At 41.4% G+C, this 22,896-nt stretch overlaps 1 protein-coding gene across 1 annotated transcript in view; it reads right to left on the bottom strand.

The window, feature by feature from the left end:
* Window positions 1–17,942, bottom strand: part of RAB21 (RAB21, member RAS oncogene family) — a 28,512-nt gene extending 10,570 nt beyond the window's left edge. The window contains 4 exon segments of the mRNA NM_001161874.1: window positions 396–459; window positions 3,883–3,990; window positions 4,756–4,815; window positions 17,793–17,942. Of these exon segments, the coding sequence (NP_001155346.1) occupies window positions 396–459; window positions 3,883–3,990; window positions 4,756–4,815; window positions 17,793–17,942 (382 nt within the window).
* Window positions 17,943–22,896: the final 4,954 nt, after the last annotated feature.

The raw sequence follows: 22,896 nt of genomic DNA, 5'->3' as shown, positions 1-22,896 counted from the left end.
TCATGGGGTTGTAAAGTTGCTTGGCGACTGAACAACAACAATATGACAAAAACACAGCTTAAGTCACTGATTTTAATTACACTGTAGTTGCCAAACTCTTTTATTTTCTAAAATAATCTTATGATGAAAAACTAAAGGTCAAGTTGAAGGAAGGCTGGGAGATTCAAAAGCCCTACATGTTCAGGGTTTCCCAGCTGCTGCCCAAGGGCATTCCTTGAATTACAGATGTTTGAATCTCCTGAAAGATCCCTTCCAAATTCTAAATTACTCTAAAATATTAAATACTAAAATACCATTCTTTTCTCATGTAACTTTAAAATGAAAATTATTCATTTACTATTTTTAATAAAGTATTAAAGAAACAAAGGACATTTTAAAAAATTAATGACACTTACCTACTATACATAAACAGATCTCATTTCCCAACATTTTCCGTAATTCTTTCACCCAGTTTTTAACCTGTGTATACAAGCATAAATATTAAAACAAATCCTGTTACAATGACTACAATTACAATACCCCAAAATGCAATGTTGTGAAAGTACCTCAAAATTCTGTCTAATGGTCCACATATTTAGTTATTAGGAATGATTCACTATCAGTTCAGTCCCTCAGTCGTGTCCGACTCTTTTCGACCCCATGAATCGCAGAATGCCAGGCCTCCCTGTCCATCACCAACTCCCAGAGTTCACTCAGACTTGCGTCCATCGAGTCAGCGATGCCATCCAGCCTTCTCATCCTCGGTCGTCCCCTTCTTCTCCTACCCCCAATCCCTCCCAGCATCAGAGTCTTTTTCAATGAGTCCACAGCTGGGTATTATTTTTGCTTTGGCTCCATCCCTTCATTCTTTCTGGATTTATTTCTCCACTGACCTCCAATAGCCTATTGGGCTCCTACTGACCTGGGGAGTTCCTCTTTCAGTATCCTATCATTTTGCCTTTTCATACTATTCATGGGGTTCTCAAGGCAACAATATGGAAGTGGTTTGCCATTCCCTTCTCCAGTGGACCATATTCTGTCAGCCCTCTCCACCATGACCCACCCGTCTTGGGTTGCCCTGTGGGCATGGCTTAGTTTCATTGAGTTAGACAAGGCTGTGGTCCTAGTGTGATTAGATTGACTATACAGGATCATTTATATTGCAAATCACACTCACACACTCACACACACACACACACAAGAAAGATTTCTCTCTCCATCTACATATAAGTATAAAGAGAAGCACCTCTAATTACAATCTTTCATAAATCATCCACAAATCTAAGCAAAGCTGTTCACCAGAGCAAAAGCATGTCAACTCCAGCGTCTAATAATAGATGCTTGTATAGAATCACATTGGATTGAAGAAAATATGGGCTTGGGAATTCCCTAGTGGTCCAGTGGCTAGAATTCAGTGCTTTACTCTCAGGGCCAGGGTTCAATCCCTGGTCAGGAAACTAAGATCCCACAAGCCACAAGATGCGACCAAAAAAAAAAAAAAAAACTAAAAAACACACACATACACGAGCTTAATTCTTTTATACCCCAGTTGGTTCCAAAAGAGAGGGCACGGGAGCTTCTGTGACAAACATTTAGAGGAAAAACAAAACGTACAGGAGTAGAAAAAGGGCAAATTAAGTTTTATCCTTTGGTGTGTGGTAGGTTTCTTCACTCTCGGCACCTCTGGTATCTGGGCCTCGACAGCCCTCTGCCGGGAGGGGCTGTCCTGTGCAGTGAATGCTGTTTGGTGGCACCCCTGGCCTCCCACCGACTAGACCCAGTGCCACTGCCAGGTGCGACAACCAAGGATGCCTCTAGAGATCGCTATCACCCATGGATAACCACTGGACTGCAAGGGAATCCCTAAATCTAACCAATATTCTTTTTAACTGTTATTCATCTGCAGTCAGATTCCCCTCCACAGGTATTCTATTGATTAACCCAAACACTCTGTGATGAGTTAAAGAGGGTCAGAAATTCTCTGCCAAGAGTCTATTTCTCCTCTCTCTGACTCTGTTCTAGCCTAGTCTCTTGCTTTGACCAAGAGAAGGTGGCAGCACTAACGCCATGCCAATTCCGGACTAAAGCCTTAGGAAGGTCTGGCAGCTCTCTCTTGGGATCTGGTTGTCATATAAGGTTTGGCTGGAACACAGAATAACGAGAGCATGTGGACAGAGTACCGGAGAACAAGACACCAAATGGAGCGAGAAGGCACACAGAGGAGATCCAGGCCCCCACCCAGCCAACCCCCAGCTCCTGCCGCTGTCTGAGTGACTCCACTGACACCACATGGAGCGAAGGATTTGTCCAGAAAAGAAAGAGAGTAAAAATCACTCAGTCCTGTCCGACTCTTTGCGACCCCATGGACTACACAGTCCACGGACTTCTCCAGGCCAGAATACTGGAGTGGGTAGCCTCTCCCTTCTCCAGGGGATCTTACCAACCCAGGGATTGAACCCAGGTCTCCTGCATTGCAGGTAGATTCCTTACCAACTGAGCCACAAGGGAAGCCCAAGAATACTGGAATGGGTAGCCTATCTCTTCTCCAGGGGATTTTCCTGACCCAGGAATTGAAGCAGGGTCTCCTGCATTGCAGGCAGATTCTTTACCAACTATCAGGGAAACTCAGGCAACCCTCAAAACTGTGGGAAATAGGTTGTTTTAAGCCATCAAATTTGGGGTGTTTTGTTATGCAGCAAGAGATAACTGGTCACTTTTCAACCTAAATGACTCCATTTTCTTTTAATCAATAAAATACTTAAACCATTTCTTTTCATGCAAAAAAGGCAAGAAGGGATAACAAACAGCATCCCAAAGGTAAAACATTGTAAAATATCATTAAATCTGAAAGCTACCTATTTTCATTTTTCTACTCCTTGGCCTAACTTTTGCAACATGGTATTAATAACCCAAAGGCTAACTTGTATATCTGCTTCATCCATTAAATGCTAGGAAATAAATAAAAATAAAGAAACAAAAAGGGCAAGTAATTTCAAGAAGTACACACCTGTAACTCACGGCAAGAAAAGCTTCGCCTTGGAATTACCCCCTTGAGTTACATATCCTTTCTTATTCCCAGAAAGGCTTTCAAAAGATCAAATAAGTAAACTGTCACAATCCTAACTGTGATGAGAATTCAGAGGTAAGTTTAATGGTCACTCGTTTTTGGTCCCAAAAACTTTATAAAAATGGAAGTGCTTTAAAATAAACACTGCGTAGATTTTCCTTTTAAAATCTGCACTGAATACTCCAGGATACCTAGTGAGGAGAAAAGAGCTTACACTTGATTTAGTTCCTCTTTTACCTCCCCATAATTATGGAACCCACCTGTGCAGCCATACCAAGTTTTCAGGTGCCCAGTGTGTACAGAAAAAAAAGTTTGTGATTTTTCTTTAATAAGGAGAAAAAAAAGGCGTCTATATTTTTCTGAAGCTTTAGTTCAGATTATTTCCCTTTCCTAATATCTGAGAAAGCCATATAATAAACTATTAATAGATGATATCCATATTGTTACTATGAATTAAATATGCCATTAAAAATTATGACTGGTCATCATTTATGCACAAACTAGAAAATCCATGGACGGAGGAGCCTGGTAGGCTGCAGTTCATGAGGTCGCTAAGAGACAGAGACGACTGAGCGACTTGACTTTCACTTTTCACTTTCATGCATTGGAGAAGGAAATGGCAACCCACTCCAGTGTTCCTGCCTGTAGAATCCCAGGGACGGGGGAGCCTGGTGGGCTGCCATCTACGGTGTCCCACAGAGTCAGACACGACTGAAGTGACTTAGCAGTAGCAGCAGTATACTTTTAAAGCCAAGGCTAATCACAGACATGTTAATGCAGACCTGACCAATCACTATTGCTCTATTAAGTCATTCACCCATAAGTGAGCAAGATACCTTCTGGAAAGAATCTTCATCTGTTATATCATAAACTAAAATAGCTCCATTTGAATCTCTGTAGTAAATTGGACCCAATGCGTGGAATCTCTCTTGACCTGCTGTATCCTAAATAAAGCAACAAACGTTTATTAGACCAGAAGAAAAAATATATCTATTATTTAAACTACAGTGAGCTTCTGATTAATTATAAACTAGGGTATAAAGTTATAGATAACCCCAAAACACTGTTAAAAGAAACAAGCTATAAAAATTTTTAAGTTGTAATTAATATTTAATGTTTTACTGTTTTGTAAAGGTTACTTCTCCTCTCCCCAACCCTCCTCCTCAGCAATCTTTCCCACCCTCATTAAAAAGCCAGTTCAGTTGCCAAAGGGCTGGAATGACCACAACGGCTTTATAACCTAGGAACAGGCTTGGCCCTGAATTTAAGTTCTCCACAGAGAGAGGAGACAAGGAGAAAGAACGAGCACCAGGACCACCTGGCAGTGATGCCTTACTGCATTATCCTTGCCCTAGTCTCCACCCGCCACTCCCTTGGAAGATTGGGATACAGAGATGGGGGGATAAAGGCCAGACAACCTGTCCACCTCTTTTTCTGAAATGGAATCCCTTGAGTTCACCCTTCTCCAGTTGAAAAGTTATGACAGCACTATTCATGTGTAACAAGTGTATTCAAGATAAAATTCTTAGCCAGATTTTAGGGGGAAAGATGTTTAATTTAAAAAAAAAAAAAAGATTTTGGCTAACCCTGAGTTAACTAAAAAAATAAAAATCCAGAAATTCAAATTCCTATTTCTTAAGCCAATTAGTTATTAGAGTATGAAGAATAGATAAAGGCCTTCACTCATACAGCTGAAAATGTTAACTTACCCAAATAGCAAGATTTACTCTCTTCCCACCAATATTTAACTTCTTTGTTAAGAATGATGCCTAAGAAAAGAGATATACATTAAATGATGTTTCACATAAAAATTATCCTAAAAAATATAGAGGAATGAATCACATCATATGAAACAAGTTATCTGGGAGAAAAAGTAATCATTGAGTTATTATTAATAACTAAACACTGTTTCCACTGAAAACAGAACATTATTTTTATTCTAAGAAAAAGATATTTTGTTTTATGAACACAAGTTATAAAAAGTACCCAAGAGCTGGTAATTAAATGTTTTCTTAGTTTTTTTCCCCTCATTAAAACATTTTCTTAGCATTTAATTTGATGCCACTTAACCTACTCATTATAGAAAGAGTCTAAGACTTCTAAGATGAGATAAAAGAAATATTTACTGGTGTTTACTTAGCTGTATGAATACCATTACTACTGGAAAGGTTCCTGCCATTATTTTGCAATTCAGTTATTTAAACTAAAGCTAATAACTGTAGCAGGTACTATCACAGAAATGAAAGAGAACAGTTCCAGCTTTCAAAGAGCTTATAGTTCCACTGCAAATATTAAAATGTAAAGATAATGGTTAAAATGGAGGGTCTTGCTAAGTACACTATAAAGAAAATGCTGAGAAAGGAGTGTAAAGCTTGCCTGGATAAGTCACAGAAGGCTTCAGAAAGAAAGTAATGAGCTCCTCTTTATGAGTAGTAAGGGTTTTTCATGACAGACAAGTGAAACCACTGAAGCCTGAAATATGTTAACTCCCCACGCCACAGGAAACTCCAAGTTGGTCTGGTGTATGCCAGAGATGAAGCTCTAAAGTTAGGAAAAGGTTGAATCAAAAAAACCTGAAACTCCGTATCTAAAGGTATGGACTTAACCTTGTGGATCTCAATAAAAGCTGTTTCAAGACTGGCACCCCACTCCAGTGCTCTTGCCTGGAAAATCCCATGGACGGAGGAGCCTGGTGGGCTGCCGTCCATGGGGTCGCTAAGAGTTGCACATGACTGAGTAATTTCACTTTCACTTTTCACTTTCATGCACTAGAGAAGGAAATGGCAACCCACTCCAGTGTTCTTGCCTGGAGAATCCCAAGGACAGCGGAGCCTGGTGGGCTGCTGTCTATGGGGTCGCACAGAGTTGACTGAAGCAACTTAGCAGCAGCAGCAGCAGCAGCAGCAGTGTATTGCTCTGTATCCCCTTTGTGTGTTCACAGTGCACACTAAAGAGTCTGCCAAAAGAAAGACTGGCTAATTGTATTTATACAAGTATTTCCCAAACTCATTTGACTTCTTTTTCCCTAAAGAAACACCTAACTCATCCAAAGAAGTAAATGTTAGGAAATAATATTGTTGACAATGAACAATCAATGAAGGGTTTTTAAGCAGTGAGAACATATAAAATCTGTAGTTTTAAGAGAATGACTATGATAGGAAGAAAGACAGGACTACACTTGGAAGACAGGAGGCTATTTTAAAGCTGGAAAGAAAGGCATAAAGGGCCTGAATTAAATGCATGAAGATAGAAAAGAAGAGGATAAAATCAAGACTAATTGAAGAGGGAATATAATCAGAAACCTGAGTCGGTTGACATGTTTAAAAAAGGAACAAAGAGCCAAGTTCAAAGCTATGCAGAGATGATCACATTTAAGTGTATCAATACAAAAGAAAGTGCAGAGATGGAAAGTAAAACAGATAAAAAGGCTAGGATGGTGAATTCTTGATATTACTGAAGGAGAAAGAACCTAGATTTCAGGAAGGACTTTCTACTGTATATATGCCAAGGAAAATTAAAAACTAAGAAAAGGCCACTAGATTGAATGATTAACTAAGGAATCCAGATACAAAGGAATCACAAACAGCAGAGGTCAAATCCAGGAATGTCTACCTTCAAGATATTTTATTAAATAAAACAGAGGTTATATAGAAAAGGGCATAATATTTAATTCAATGGCAAAACAACAAAGGAAATAACTTAGAAAATGAGAAGACCAAATACATGTTATATACAATAAATATGAATGAAGGAATATTTCCCACTCATAGCTTAAGGGTTAAGAATATCAACTTTGAAGCAGAACTTAGGATTTGAATCTCAGCTTTGCCACTTATCAGTTGTGTAACTTATTTGAACTCAATCATCTGCCCTATTTCACTATCAATGTTATATAAAGAAACTCAAAATCTGACTCCTATACAAATGTTTAAAGTAAACTTAAATGCCTCTCTCTCTACTTTCAAACCTATTTAAAGTTAAACTGATCTTCCCTCCAAAATTGGCTTTCCATTGTAACATTAGTATTTTGATCACATTCTCCAAGTCACTGAGGTTTAGCATCTCAGGAATATCATCACTGAATATTCTTCCTTCCCTGTCATCCCATAATCCAAAAAACTGATCAAATCTTGTCTTCATATTTCCTCTGGAGTTCTATGACCACCAGTCTCATATTAAGTCATAATATGAATACCTTTGGTCTCACTTCACACTCTGGTTCTCTAGTCTACATGCCACATTATCTTCCTCAAACCCTAAATATTCTATTAAAAATAAAAACAAGCAAACAAACAAACAAAAACAAAAAGCCCTTACCACATCCACACCTGAGTTCTCCAATAGTTATCACTTTACATTAGTATACTTGAACTATATCCTGCTGGCAGCTAATACCATAAAAGCCTTTTGTCAAGAGTTTTGTGGGGATTTCTCCGCAGTGGGGAGTGAATTATAGCTGGGAAAGCTCCATCATTTCCTTTCTACCATTCCTTCTGAAACTTACCATCACTTTCCACAGTGAGTTGAGCGACAGTGCTAAGTCTCTCCTAAGGAAACGTATGTATAGAACAATTTTATGGAAAGAGTGCTCATCAGAGCATTGATTCTTTACAAAAAGAAAGAAAATGGAAAGAAATAACCTAAGTGTCCATCACTAGGCAATTCTTTAAAAAATATACACGTGTACCCCATCGATATGGTGAGAGCCTACACAGTCACTTCTAGTGCTATTGCTAACACCAGCTGACAGTGAATGCTTGCCTTTCACCAAGTACCGTGCAATGCACTTTTTACAGTCATTCGTAAGCTTCTCCTTTATGAAAGTCAGGGAGCCCTATTACAGAAATAAAAATCTCAAACCCTTATCTTTGTATCCAAGGACCTCCACCACTTGTCCATACCAATCTTTCTAGAAAGCTTCCAGTATTCATAGAGTCTATACTATATATTCCCTCCAATCCTGTTTGTTCATAAAATTCCTCTCTATCTTGGGCCTATTCTTTTATTCTCTATCTTAATCTCATCTCTCCAAGACCAGTTCATAGACCTATAATCTTCTTTGAATTTTTAAATTGTCTCATACCAGCCATACAGCCCACACTGGATTTCTCCATGCAGCAGAACTTTAGGGAACCTAATCTTACAATATACAGCACATACCACCTCATAAAAGTTATCTTTTCATGGGTATAAGTATTCTGTTAACTAGATTACGTATTTTTATTTATTTAACACTTTCACAGTGCTTACAATGAAATGGGCAGTGTTTTAAATACTTTTCAATATTAATTCACTTCTCGTAAAACTCTGTGATTAGATATGGTTATTATCCAAATATTATAGAAGTGGAAACAGAGACAAAGGAATGTTAAGTATCTTGTTCAAGGTCACAAGCGACAGAGCAGGATTTGCAATCTAGGCGGTCTGGCTCCAGACATGACTCATACTCACTGTGCTGTGGTGCCTCTCAGACTGGGAGGTGAAGGAACACTTCTCTAACAGAGGGGGCAGGGGGAAGCACAGTGCTGCCCACAGCAGACTTGCAAATGTTGTTACTGGAGATAAATTCATCTACACTCTGCCTGGTAGAATTCAATTTACATAAAAGATATGTTTTGAAAAGTTTCCTTATAAACCAAATTATTTTAACTCCAATATGTGATGCACCAGCAAAGCAAATTATAATACAGTACTCGCTAAATCTTTTTTTTCTGCCTTCATAACAAAAAAACTTAAATCCCTCTCTATGGAAAGAGTCCTTCTGTAATACAAATCATCTCATTTTATATAAATCCTAAATTCTTAATATTTCATAGATATTTTCTTAAAGAACAAACATCTTCTGTTTTAAAAACAATTATAGGTAGGTGAGAATAAAGCTGAAATATTTTACATGACATCAAGATAGCAGCAAACGATCAGAAGGTTGAAACCTCTTTTTTCTCCCCCCAACTACCTCCATGAGGCATACTTAATTTGGTCAAGCTACTGAGATACCACTCGTGGTTATATAACACTCTGGGGCAGAGGTTCTTAATTCTGTTACATGGTAGTAAAAATGGGAGGGAGGTATAATCATGGACTGCTTTCAGAATCAGATAAAAGCCATGAACCCACTCAACACTCAAGAAAACTGTTTATATGCACTTATCAAAATATCAAAAAAAAAATTTTTTTTCACACACTTTCCTAAGGGATAAAGCCCTGGCAACATCTCAGTGAAAGAACCCCATTGAGAAAGAGAAGGGGAGAGTGGCATAAATAATGTCAATTCAAAGGTTTCGAGGAATATGGGAAGAAAAAAAATAGTATATACCATGTGTCACCACGATTCATCTTTCTCATTTTATCTTTGTATTAATAACAACCCTGTGAAGTAGGCAATTAGCCCTATTTTACAGGTGTGAATCCTCCACTTAAAGAAATACAGTGACTCACCCAAGGTCAGACAACTGAGTCAGGTACCGCAGTGGGCGGAAGGCTGGCTGTCTCCATAGTGCTTTTCCCACTGCACAAAGCTGTCTATTCTAGAACACAAACACGTTCTTAACCTGGCTTTCCTCCACTCGGACTAAGTACTCCTAGACACCAACTCATCTCCCAAAATACTCTCAGGGTAGCCACAAACAATGAGAATCAAAGCAATGGTACATTTCTCACTTCAATCCTGCAAACTCTGAGTTGTATGTGTTTGTGTGTGTGCGTGCGCTCAGCGTGCTCAGCTGCTCAGTCATGTCCGACTTTGCGACCCCATGGACTGCAGCCTGCCAGGGTCCTCTGGCTACAGAATTGTCACCAACAAGAATACTGGAGCAGGCTGTCATTTCCTACTCCAGGGGCTCTTCCAGACCCTGAGATCAAACCCACCTCTCTTGCACTTTCTGCACTGGCAGGTGGATTCTTTACCAGTGCACCACCTGAAAACCCTGAGTTACAGCATCACTATTTCTTCTAATTCCAAAGATTTCATCTTCCATATTTTCGGTGCATTAAGAGACTTATCAATCTTATTAGACATCTGTCATTCGCACCTGATGCTTATTTACCCAGCATTTTATTTGAAGTCACGGTGGGTATTTTTTTAATCTGTATTTTTAAAAAATGCTTATAGGTGAGATATAATAAGAATAAATTGCATTTTCCAAATGAAAGTCTTTCCATAACTGGTTTCATCGAAGTTTTCATGTTTTTTTGTTTTTGTTGGCCAAACTACTTGTTCTTTTGGCAAAACAGAATACCTAGTGCAGTACAGTAACAACTGTAGACAAATACTCAACTGTCTTTATCTAAATTCAATAGACTTTCCAGTTACATTACTTTTGCTACAGTTACAAACACTGTTTCCAGCTTAAGGATTTAAAGTGTCTATTGGGAGTTCCCTAGTGGTCCAGGGGTTAAGACTTGGTGCTTTCATTGCCACGGTCCTTCCCTGATCAGGGACTAAGATTATGCAAGTGGGGCTGGGAGGGGTGGGGCTAATCCACTGACTACTTTCAACTGAAGCCAGGGAGATGAAAGGGTTCAGTCAGATAACTCATAAAATGAGTCCTCTGTAGCAAGGCAATAAAAATGAGCTACCAGAAGAACAAGATGAATTTCTACAAGGTCAAAATCATGTTACAGCATATAAAGGTAACAAATCAACATATTATACAACTTAAGTTTATCAAATGCTATATATCAAATATTTTTAATTTAAAGAAAGAAAGAAAACTAAGCTGGGTTCTTGAATATCTCATTTATCTTTAGCTTCTATAAAGAGATATTATAATCAGTTTAGAGTCCAAGTAAATACTTTGAAGAGTCAAAAAGTCACTTCTAAGGATTAGCTCAAAACATAACAGCAGAAAATAAAAGTTAGATATAAAATAGCTATATGTTAGACATTCAAAGCAACAATTCAGAAAAACTCTTCTTTAAAAAAAAAAAAAATCATCCACCCTTCCATAGCCCACATATTATCTAGTAAAATACTGAGGGGAAAAAGGAAAGATTTCTACTATGGTATTTTATAAAGATATTGTAAACAAATTGGCTGAATCTTCTAACTGGTTTCCAGTACTACCTTAGAAGGTCTTTCAGACATTTGAAACATTAATCTTATAAACAAGGAAATTAAGATTCCTAGCTGAGTATAAAGCTAACTACTAGAATCTGAACGCCAAGTGTTGCTCTGGAGGTTAAGGTGTATGAATAATTTTTTAAAAAGTAGCTGACTTAGCTTAAGAAAAAAACAGTACACTATCACTATACATAGGACCTCAGAAATCTAACCTACACGTTCGTTTTCTCACTTACAGCACTGCTTTGCTAATCAAATGGCAGGCACCTCCCGAGACTTCAGGAGGCAGACAGGTGGAATTCCAGTTAGAGTTCTAAAAGGAAAGATGATGGATGGTTCTGATTATGAAAAATGTTACTTTTTACACACAAGACTAGTTCAAAGTGGTAAAAGGCATTTAAGTCAGAGTGCACAGTCTTACAATAAGGGGAAAAGGGAGTTTCAGCTGAAGAAAAGAAGTGACTACCCAAGAGCACAAGTACAGAGAGAAACAAAGACAACTGAAATCACACAACCATTTAAGAATAAAGAAAGTTAATAGATGATCAAAATATCTTTCTCATCTTTACTTTCCCCAGCTGGCACAATGACATGTAACAGGTATGAAATAACAATTCTTGAATTCAACTGCTTAGGTTCAACAATTCCAGAGACAAAGCAATAAGTCCCTCACTCCAACTGTCTTTCTTGTCTATGTCAAGTTTAACACAGCCCAAAACAATGAAGAAATCACAGAAGGACGCTTGGGGACTTTATATAAGCTCAAGCTTTCTTGGTAAGCCAGCTAAAGGATCTTGAGTCCTCGGAGAGCTTACCTACAACATTACTTCATAATTATCAATAACCTAGGAGGAGGTCTTTGACCTCTATTTGTATAGATCACAATAAACTGTGGAAAATTCTTCAAGAGATGGGAATACCAGACTACCTGACCTGCCTCCTGAGAAACCTATATGCAGGTCAGGAAGCAACAGTTAGAACTGGACATGGAACAACAGACTGGTTCCAAATAGGAAAAGGAGTACGTCAAGGCTGTATATTGTCACCCTGCTTATTTAACTTATACGCAGAGTACATCATGAGAAATGCTGGGCTGGAAGAAGCACAAGCTGGAATCAAGATTGCCGGGAAAAATATCAATAACCTCAGATACGCAGATGACACCACCCTTATGGCAGAAAGTGAAGAGGAACTAAAAAGCCTCTTGATGAAAGTGAAAGAGGAGAGTGAAAAAGTTGGTTTACAGCTCAACATTCAGAAAATGAAGATCATGGCATCTGGTCCCATCCCTTCATGGGAAATAGATGGGAAACAGTGGAAACAGTGTCAGACTTTACTTGGGGGGGGGGGGCTCCAAAATCACTGCAGATGGTGACTGCAGTCATGAAATTAAAAGACGCTTGCTCCTTGGAAGGAAAGTTATGACCAACCTAGATAGCATATTCAAAAGCAGAGATATTACTTTGCCAACAAATGTCTGTCTAGTCAAGGCTGTGGTTTTCCAGTGGTCACGTATGGATGTGAGAGTTGGACTGTGAACAAAGCTGAGCGCTGAAGAATTGCTTTTGAACTGTGGTGTTGGAGAAGACTCTTGCGAGTCCCTTGGACTGCAATCCAACCAGTCCATCCTAAAGATCAGTCCTGGGTGTTCGTTGGAAGGACTGATGCTGAAGCTGAAACTCCAATATTTTGGCCTTCTCATGTGAAGAGCTGGCTCACTGGAAAAGACCTTGATGCTGGGAGGGATTGGGGGCAGGAGGAGAAGAGGATGACAGAGGATGAGATGGCTGGATGGCATCACCGACTCGATGGACATGAGTTTGAGTAAACTCTGGGAGTTGGTGATGGACAAGGAGGCCTGGGGTGCTGCAATTCATGGGGTCGCAAAGAGTCGTACACAACTGAGCAACTGAACTGAGGAGGAGGTTTGCAAAAAAGGAACAGTACTAAAAACACCAAAGCACGGCAAATGTTACAATTTTTTAAAATAAAAAAAGTGACCTTCCAGAAATGTCAAGCCTAAACAAACTCCAGAATGGATAATAAACAAATATATATGTATGTATAAAAATATAAAAGCGAGCAGTCCCTCAGACTGCATGAGTTCTCAAAATAATTCATGTCAAATTAATCCCATTACCTTTCTGTCTGCGTTACCCTGAAAGAAACCAACAGAAATTAAGCACCATTTATTCATTCCCAGGTGTTGCCAGTGGTAAAGAATCTGCGTCGCAGTGAAGGAGGCACAACAGACACCAAGTTCAATCCATGGGTGGGGAAGATCCCCTGGAGGAGGAAAATGGCAACCCACTCCAGTATTCTTGCCTTAAAAATTCCATGGGCAGAAGACCCTTGTGGGCCACAGCCCATGGGGTCACAAAGAGTCCGACATGACTGAGCAACCGAGCACACACACACACAATTCACTCAACAGCTAACATGCATTAAACACTGTGCCAGGAGGTTTACATACTGTGGTTCTCTAACCCATATAAAAATCTTATCGTTGAGATTCTACAATTTCATGGATAAAGACCTAGCTTACAAACATTAGAATACCCTGCCAAAATCATGATAGCTAAAAGGCAGAAGCCAAAACTTCAAACTAACTTCAAAGTCCTGTTCCTTTTTACCATATCAGATAGTGTCCTACTGCAGAAAAAAAAAAAGCATCTTGTCTTCTGCAAGCATTTGACAAAGTATCTCGTGATATCCCCTACAGGCAAGACTGATGTAGCAAGGGAAAAAAAAAGAGTTGTAATGCTGGAATAGCCATTTTCATTGAAAGTTTCATGTCCGCTAGGCAGTAGCCCATAGCAGTCAGTCTTGTTTTCTGTTTCCATCATCATTAGTATGTATTAACACTCCATTTGAGACTGTTGCGCAGTCACAAGGAAAGAAGGCTGTGGTCTGTGTTTGGTCTGGGAAAAGCCCCACCCTTAAAGCAGAGACATTACTTTGCCAACAAAGGTCCATTTAGTCAAGGCTATGGTTTTTCCAGTGGTCATGTATGGATGTGAGAGTTGGGCTGTGAAGAAAGTTGAGTGCTGAAGAATTGATCCTTTTGAACTGTAGTGTTGGAGAAGACTCTTGAGAGTCCCTTGGACTGCAAGGAGATCCAACCAGTCCATCCTAAAGGAGATCAGTCCTGGTGTTCATTGGAAGGACTGATGTTGAAGCTGAAACTCCAATACTTTGGCCACCTCATACGAAGAGTTGACTCCTTGGAAAAGACCTTGATGCTGGGAGGAATTGGGGGCAGGAGGAGAAGGGGACAACAGAGGATGAGATGGCTGGATGGCATCACCGACTCGATGGACATGAGTTTGGGTGAATTCCAGGAGTTGGTGATGGACAGGGAGGCCCGGGGTGCTGTGATTCATGGGGTCCCAAACGCTCAGAGTTGGACACGACTGAGCGACTGACCTGAACTAGACTGCGAGTCTAAGAGAAACCCACCTCTGGCCCTGTGTCACTAGATTACAGAGACTTGTGAAAGGCTTTGTGCTTGGCCCCGGCTCACCCTTTTCTTTCAGTCTATTAATGACTGATGAGAACACTGAAGACAGTCTTACCAAATCTTCAGGTGAAAAGTTAAAATGGGTGCCTAATACAGTAGTAGAGATCATGCCTTATTTTTATGGGCATGGCCAGGACCCAATCTAGTGCCTGACCCACAGTAGCTCCATCAATGTTTCTTGAGCTATAGAATCAAAATTCAAAAGCATATTAACAGGCATTAAGCACTGGAGCAAACCTATCAAAGCCGACTTTAATGGGTCAGATACATTGGAGGCTGGCGAGGAAGGGAACTACACAATGAAAGTAAAATGAATTTGAGTTATGTAGTCTTCCTTCCTCACTCTCTCCCTGTATCTCTCTTCCTTCCTTTAGGCAAACAAAACTAAGACAGCAGGCCCAATATTAACCAGTGTGGCAGCCCCAAAACTCATAGGATCTTTTCAACTTCAGAGTTAGAAAAGGATTCTCCACAGGGGAGGTGATAGCCTGCACTTCTTTGCACAGTTCAAACCACACTAAGAGTAATTTCTACAGCTTAAGCTATCAAATTTTAAGAAGAGAAGGGAATGATTAAATACCAAGTATCCAGAAGAGATGTCAAAATAATGATATGACTTAGAGGAGATCTAGTAAAAGGAACCAGAACTGTTTACCAAGAGAAGACAAAACTCAAGGGGATGTATAGCCATCTTCAACTATCAGAAGGGATGCCATGTATGACTAAGATTCAGAGAGCAGGGAAACAGATTTTGTCTCTAGACACAGGAAAACGCAGGAAAGTAATCAGTCCAAAAATGAAACACGCTTATCTCAGGATACATTGTTTTCTACCTTCTGTATCAGTTCATCTCACTTCCAAGCTGTTCAGACTGAAGTAGAAAATCACTTGACTGAAATATTAAACGAAAGACTGGAATAGTAAACCATGAACTATCTTAGGTTCCTTTCAGTCTTTAAAACAGGAATGTTCGAGAGTGTACTTTGCAAGCAAAACACAAAGTATTTTACAAAGATAAGTAGTAGGTAGTTCCTTTTGCTAAGTAAAAGGGGAAATTCTTTCTCTCACATCTTATGATGCATTAGTTCCTCTCCATTTGGAATGCAAGGCATACAAGAATCTCTATGGGTCTCATTGAAATAAAATTTCTCTGAAAAGATTGTTTAAAAAGATGAACTGATATCCAAGAGAAGGAGACTGTATATAATGCTGTTTCCATATGTTGGTACACAGCAAAAGCCTCAATTCTAGAACATAATCCAGATAATGTTTGTGATAAGAATTACATGCTATGCTTTTGATACTAGAGATCTATGTAGATTGCAGAGGTTTCCTCTCAGATATTTAAAAATCTTTACCCAGCTAAGAGCTTTGAGGATATCTTTGGAATGTATAATGTAAGTGTAATTTTTAGGCTGAAGGGCTAAATTATCTTTTTAAAAAATTAAGAGCTCAATTAAAATGGTCTTCTCTTTTCTCTAAGATCTGTAGCACAAAAGAAATCACTAAGGGGTGGTTTACCAACATCCAGAAACAGTGCTCCAAAATTTTAAATCTAAACTGGATTCAAATTTCAGCTTGAGAACCAAAACTTGTAGCAATATGATGACCAACACGTTACTCAACTTAACCATGCCTGTTTCAGCATCTGTATAATGAGGCTAATAAAACTATCCACCTCACAGGCTGTTATAAGAATAGAAGAAAAGTAAAATACTCAGCACAGTAAGAACTCACTAAATGTTAGCTATTATTATTACTTTACCTTAGTAAATTTTTAAATTTCCAACTGATCACAGGTATTTACCCTACAAATTTCCTTTATCTCTCTAGTAACACTCAACCATAATTATTAAAATTGTGTTAAGTGATCTTGTACAAAAATGCAAGGGAAAAAAAGCAAAAACCCACCCAGGTTCCTGACATTCACTTTTTCAGATCGTATGCTTTATAAAGAAGTAAAAACAGAGGAGTAAAAATAGAACATGGGATCAGAGCATCTTTGGAAATTGTAGAGTCAGTAGTTTAATAATAGTATCAAACATCTAAAGTCACAATAATTAAAAAACTGCATTCTATCAAATAGTGTCCATGGACTTACACACTACACAATCACTAATTAAGATCTATTGTGGGGTAGTAATTATAAAGATGGAGAGCTTACACTGGGCCAGGTCCTACGTGTGTTATGTGTATTTGTCCTGACAACGGTACGAACTATATATACTATTATTATGGCCATTTCAGCAGATCTAGAAACACGGGCACAGATAGGTTAATTAACTTGCCCCAAATCACAGCTAGTTAAACGAATAGAGGTGAAGACAGATCAGGGCGAACTCATTGGGTATTTCTGTTCTAACACGTGCAAACTGATTTCACGCCCAATTAATGATTACATTTTAACACTTTTCTGACTAACAATGATGTATCTGCAAATGAAAGCTGGCCCTACAATTACAAGCAAAGAAAATAAATAGCAGCAGTAAAGCTGTTAGCTTGAGGACCAATTGTTGCCCAGTATTCATATGACGTTTCCATGTGAATATGGGTCGACCTGCATCGGTGAATATAAGTGACCCACAAGTCAGACCCACGCAGGCTGCAATGGAACTGCGTAACCCTCACCAGCAAGCGGTCGTTTCAAAATCCCTCCAGAGCGAAAAGTCTTGCTAATCGGCACCTTGTTCGAAGACAGGACAAAATGGAAGTTGCCCAAACACTTAGTCATCAGTAAGTGCTTAAGTTACACATCACCTAGTTCGCAAAATCAAACCGGCAGCTAAGTTCCTAATTCCGAAAGAAAGAAAAAGGGCTGACGCCCGGTTGACTGACCGCAGAGTGAGGGCACCTAGGGCTCAAGCGGAAGCGAGTCAGAGAGGAAACACTAGCCCCCCGACGGGGACCCCACCACATGCGCAGCCACTCTGGGGACCCCGGGGACTTTTCAGGGCCCTTCCACTTCTCTCCCGAGGGCCTGTCCCGTCTCCGGGCTGCCCCGACGACGCGTGTTCCCAGGGCGAGATCACAAAGGCAATGCGCAGGCGGAGGGGACAGGCCTGGGATCTGGGCGCCCCGACCCAAGGACCGCGGTAGCAAAGTCTCCTGAGGCGCGGAGGCGCCGGGCCCCAGAAGCGCCGCCCCCCGCGCCCCGCGGCCCGCACCTGCAGGGTGGTGATGTGCTTGTCGTTGAACTTGTTCTCGCAGTAGCGCAGCACCAGCGATGTCTTCCCCACGCAGCCTTCCCCCAGCAGCACCACCTTGAAGGAGTAGGCTCGGCCCGCCGCCGCCCCGCCGCCGCCGGCCGCAGCCATCCCGTCGCGTCCCCGCCGCCCGAGCCCTAGCGCCGCGCCGAGGTCCCCACAGCCGCCGCGGCACCTTCACAGCCGCGGCCCGCGCAGCCACTCCGCACCGGCGCCCCCCGCCCCGGGCGCCGTCCCCACTGCCGCCTCCGGGCGAGGCCTGGAAGCGCCGAGGGGAAAGTCCGATAGTGAAGGGCCCCGGGCACCACGTCAGGAACCTGGGGAGAGGTTAGGAGCGCCCGCTCTCCGCCTCCCTCTAATGGCGTCTCCTTCCTCCTACGTCACACGTCGGGTCACGTGACGGCCGCGGCGGGGGCGGGCCCCGGAGCGCGCCTGGGTGTGGGCGGGGCCTGCGGGCCCCAGCAGGACCCCGCGGGCCAGCTCCTGCGGAGCTCGGCTGTCTGCAGGCCGCCGGCTGTCTGCGGGTCGCCACCTCTCTGCAGTTCGTGGGAGCCTGCGTGCAATGAGGAATGAGGAATTTGAGGCGAGCCCAGCTCAGGTGAAATGTTCATGTACACAATATTCTCGTTCTTGCCCAGGGATGTTCACGAGGCTAATGACCTCATCCTTCCGGAGGTCCCGGTAAAACGATTTTGCCAAGGTGCCCCCTCAGTATCTTGACAGTCTTTCTCTGCGGGATCCCAAATCCTAACTATTGAATGTCTTTCAGTTCCCCAGACCACCTGGACTCCTTCTTAAATTTCAGTGTCTCACCTTAAACCAGAAGGTTTCCCGGACCACCCATCTTTTCCCCTGTCATTTCATCTCTCTCCCCACCGGTGTATCTTCTCTAGCTCAGCTTACCATACTTCGTGGAAATTACTATGTTCAGTATTTGTCTTTCCTTATTAGGCTATAGACTTCTTAAAGGCAAGAACTGTGTGAAACTTGCCCACCCTTGAGTTTTTGACCCCAGGTGCCAGACACATTACTAGTATTCTACAAATATTTGGGAAGGAATGAATAAATGATACTTCTTAGGACGTTATGCCTTGGGTTCCCATTTTTTCCTGTCTTTCATGAAGCTTTTTCCCCCATGAAACTGACATTCCGTGTTAACTCCGCCTTGACAAACCTGTCTGATTTGATGATTTCCTCCTGTGCCTCCCCTTTCTTTCATGAAATAAGTTCTTCCGAGATACCATACCAGTGTTTCTAAAAGTTTGCAACCAGAAACCTGATGTCATCAAACATTCTTTTTCATGAGACTCCTCTTCCAGTTCAAACCAGATAAATCCATTCATTGAGTCAATATAAATATTGGAAGGTGCCGCCCATATGCCAGGCACTGTGTTGAATAAGATACAATGCCTTGTCTTTAAGAACTTACTGTTTAGCAGGAAAAACGGAAACGGTCATTATTCAATTGAATGGTTTCATCTTTATAAAGCAGTTCTGAGTATTTGCAAATGTATATGGGGACCCAGGGGGTTTCCAGGTGGCGCTAGTGGTAAAGAAACTGCCTGCCAATGCGGGAGAGGCTAGAAATGCCGGTTAGATCCCTGGGTGGGGAAGATACCCTGGAGTGTGAACTGGCACCCCACTCCAGTATTCTTGCCTGGAAAATTCCATGGGCAGAGCAGCCTGGTGGGCTGCAAAGAGTTGGACACGACTGAGCACACCACAAATGATGGGGACCCAACTGGTTTAGCCTACTATGGAAAGCTGCTACCTTTGGAAAGGTGTAATCTGTGTTAAGAAGGGAGGCGAGCTCTGCAAGCAGAAAGAATAGCATGACCTACAGCCTTGAGGTAGAGATGAAAAACAAGTAAGATAAGAATGCAGATAACTTCAGAGGAGACTAGTACGGAAGCCAAGAATCAATACTGAAAGGACCTTTCAGCAAATGAAGGGTTTTAATTAAAGAGGTTGATATAATCAGATTTGATGTTTAAAGGATCTCTCTGGCTATAATTTGAAAAATGGATTGGAGAAAGATAATACTGCTTCAATTTATGTTGAATCAGCCAATAAAGAAACCTTATGTTTTTATAAAATATCCTCATCCTTGCCTCTAAGGATGTATTCTCTACTTCTCTCCACATTCCTGCTCTCAGAGTCTTTGGATATTCATGAGTTGTTCCAGAATTTGGAAGAGACTTCATTTTCAAGGGACCGATTCCATTGTACATTCTGAATTTTTAATATTGAATTGAAATTCACCTCTCACTGCCTACAATAAATTGTTCCTCATTCAACCTACACAACATGTATCTATTCTCTGTGAAACATCTTATATTAATACATGTGAAGAAAGTTGTATGATCTTCCTTTAAGCCTTTTCTTTTCAGTATAGCCAATCGTTTCAACCACTGTTCAAATAATATGGATCGCATATCATTTAATAGCTTAATCATCTTGGAATCTAAACACAGTAGTTTGTGTTCATCACTGAAAAACAATGAAAACTTTATTGTGAAATAATTTGTCTAAAATTAAAATAATTTGCCAGTTTTAGCTTACAGTGGGGTTTAAGGAATGTTCCCAGATTGCAATAAGTCAGTTTGGCACAATTTTGAGCACAGAGTAGGGAAATATAGATGTAAATTGTGGCAGGTTGGTCATGGCCCTTCGAAGATATCAGGTTTGAATACCTTGTGCCTGGAAATGTTACCTTGTTTGGACATTGTCAGGTGCTACAAATGTAATCCAGTAAGACATGACTTCTGCCCTCATCGAGTTTACAGCCTACTGGGAACCACAAATAACTGAAACAGTTACAGTAAACTTTGGTAAGTGCTCTATGGGACAAGCGCATGGAGCTATGGAACCATAGGAACATCGACTAACCCAGCTGCTCCACAGATAAGTCAGATCAAACGGGCACATCCTTTATCCTCAGTTTTCTCAGTATTTCGGAACTTTGACTCAGCTGGCCACTCTCTTTTTTGTGGCGTTTGTGCCCCCGGTGTTTTCCAGGTTATCACAATCTTCCAGTTTCCCCCTGCTCGATTAGCTGTAGCTGCATCTTTTCCATCTTTTTGCTTGCTTCTCCACCTATGCGTGAGTGCTTGCTCTGTCGCTTCAGTGCGTCTGAGTCTCTGTGCCCGTCTCCAAGTGTTAGTGGGCTTCCAGACTCAGTTGTCGCCAGTAAAACTCTCTCTCTAGTGGCCTCACCCAGTCCTTCGGCTTGAAATGTCCACTGCATATTCATTACTCTTCCATGTACATCTATCACTCCTGATCACTCCCTTGTGTGCTTGACATGTATATAGGCAACTCCCATTTAACATCGTCACTCAAATGTCAAATAGACATATCAAACACCATATGTTTAAAATAGATCCCTCAATTTCTCTCCAAAAGTTGTTTCTTCCCTGGTTTTTCCTGTCTTGGTAAATAATTTTATTTACTACAGCTAAAAGCTAGCTAATATCTTTCTGTTTTCTCTTAATCTTCACATCCATCCACTGTACCTCGAAAAACAGATTTTTTGCTTCTTTTTTTTTTTTAAATTGGAGGATAATTTCTTTATAATGTTGTATTGGTTTCTGCCATGCAACAACATGAATCAGCCTATATATATATATAGGCTCCCTCTAGAGCCTTCCTCCCTATCCCACCCCTCTAGGTCATCTTAGAGCATCTGGCCGGGCTCCCTGTGTGAAACAGATCTTGCATTCATCAATTCTCCATCTCTACCACCCTAGTGAAACCGACAATCAACTCATTTTGTGTGTGTGTGACTACTACAATAGCCCTCTAACATGTCTCCCTGCTTTTGGTTGTTGTTTAGTGTGTTCGACCTCATGGACTGTAGCATGCCAGCCTCCTCTGTCCATGAGATTTCCCAAGCAGGAATACTGGAGTGGGCTGACATTTCCTTCTCCAGGGGATCTTCCCAACCCAGGGATCAAACCCACAGCTCCTGCATTGGCAGGTGGTTTGCTTAGCACTGAGCCACCAAGGAAGCCCCTCCCTGCCACTGCTTTTTGCCCTGTTGCCCACTGCAATATATTCTTCAAACAGCTGCCGGAGTAATTTAAGCAATAAACTGAGACTTCCCTAGGGGCACAGTGGAGAAGAGTCCACCTGCCAGTTCAGGGGACAAGGGTCCAGTGCCTGGTCTGGGGAGACTCCACAGGCCTGTGCAGCTAAGCCTGTGTGCCGCACTACAGGGTCTGTGCTCGGGAGCACACGTGCTGCGGCTGCTACACCCCGTGCCCCTAGAGCCTGTGCTCCACGAGAGAAGCCGCTGCGATGAGAAGTCCTCGTACTGCAACCAGAGAGCAGCCCCGCGCGCCGCAGCTGGAGAGAGCCTGCGTGCAGCAACGGAGACCCAGTGCAGCCAAAATGCGAACACAAAAATAAACAAAAACCGCCCTTGACTGAAAAATAAAACTTACACAACTTAAAAATAAACAGACTCAAATTCTTTACCATGACTTATAAAGTCCCCACGTGATCAGGATGTTGCCTGACTTTCCACCTTCATCTCATACCATCTTCTCTTCCTATCATTATGGTAGGAGGGTCTCAAGTGCTTCCATTCTGATCTTACAGGCCTAGTCCTCATCTGCCTCCAGGTTCTCGTTTGGAGCAGAGAAAGATTTATTGCAGGGCTGAGCAAGGAGAATGGTTGACTCATGGTCAAAAACCCCCAAACTTCCCAGTGGTTTTCAGGGAAGTGTTTATAGGCAAATTTGGAGTAAGGGCTGCAGGATGTGTGACTTTCTTCTGATTGGTTGACGAGGTAGCAGGGCACTACTCCAGGAATCTTGTCCTGAGCCAAAAGGTGCCATCCTCCACCTGGGTGGGAGCCTTAGTTCCTGGTTCTTTACCGGTAGCGCCACCTGGGAAGCCCTTAGTTCTGGCAAAAGAACTCAAAGATATATACATGTATGGCACCCCACTCCAGTACTCTTGCCTGGAAAATCCCATGGACGGCAGAGTCTGGTAGGCTACGGTCCACGGGGTTGCTAAGAGTCGGACAGGACTGAGTGACTTCACTTTCACGTTTCACTTT

The sequence above is a fragment of the Ovis aries genome, chromosome 3, assembly GCF_016772045.2.
Source record: "Ovis aries strain OAR_USU_Benz2616 breed Rambouillet chromosome 3, ARS-UI_Ramb_v3.0, whole genome shotgun sequence".
In the NCBI taxonomy this organism is placed as follows: Eukaryota; Metazoa; Chordata; class Mammalia; order Artiodactyla; family Bovidae; genus Ovis; species Ovis aries.
This window is presented reverse-complemented; position numbering and strand designations above follow the sequence as displayed.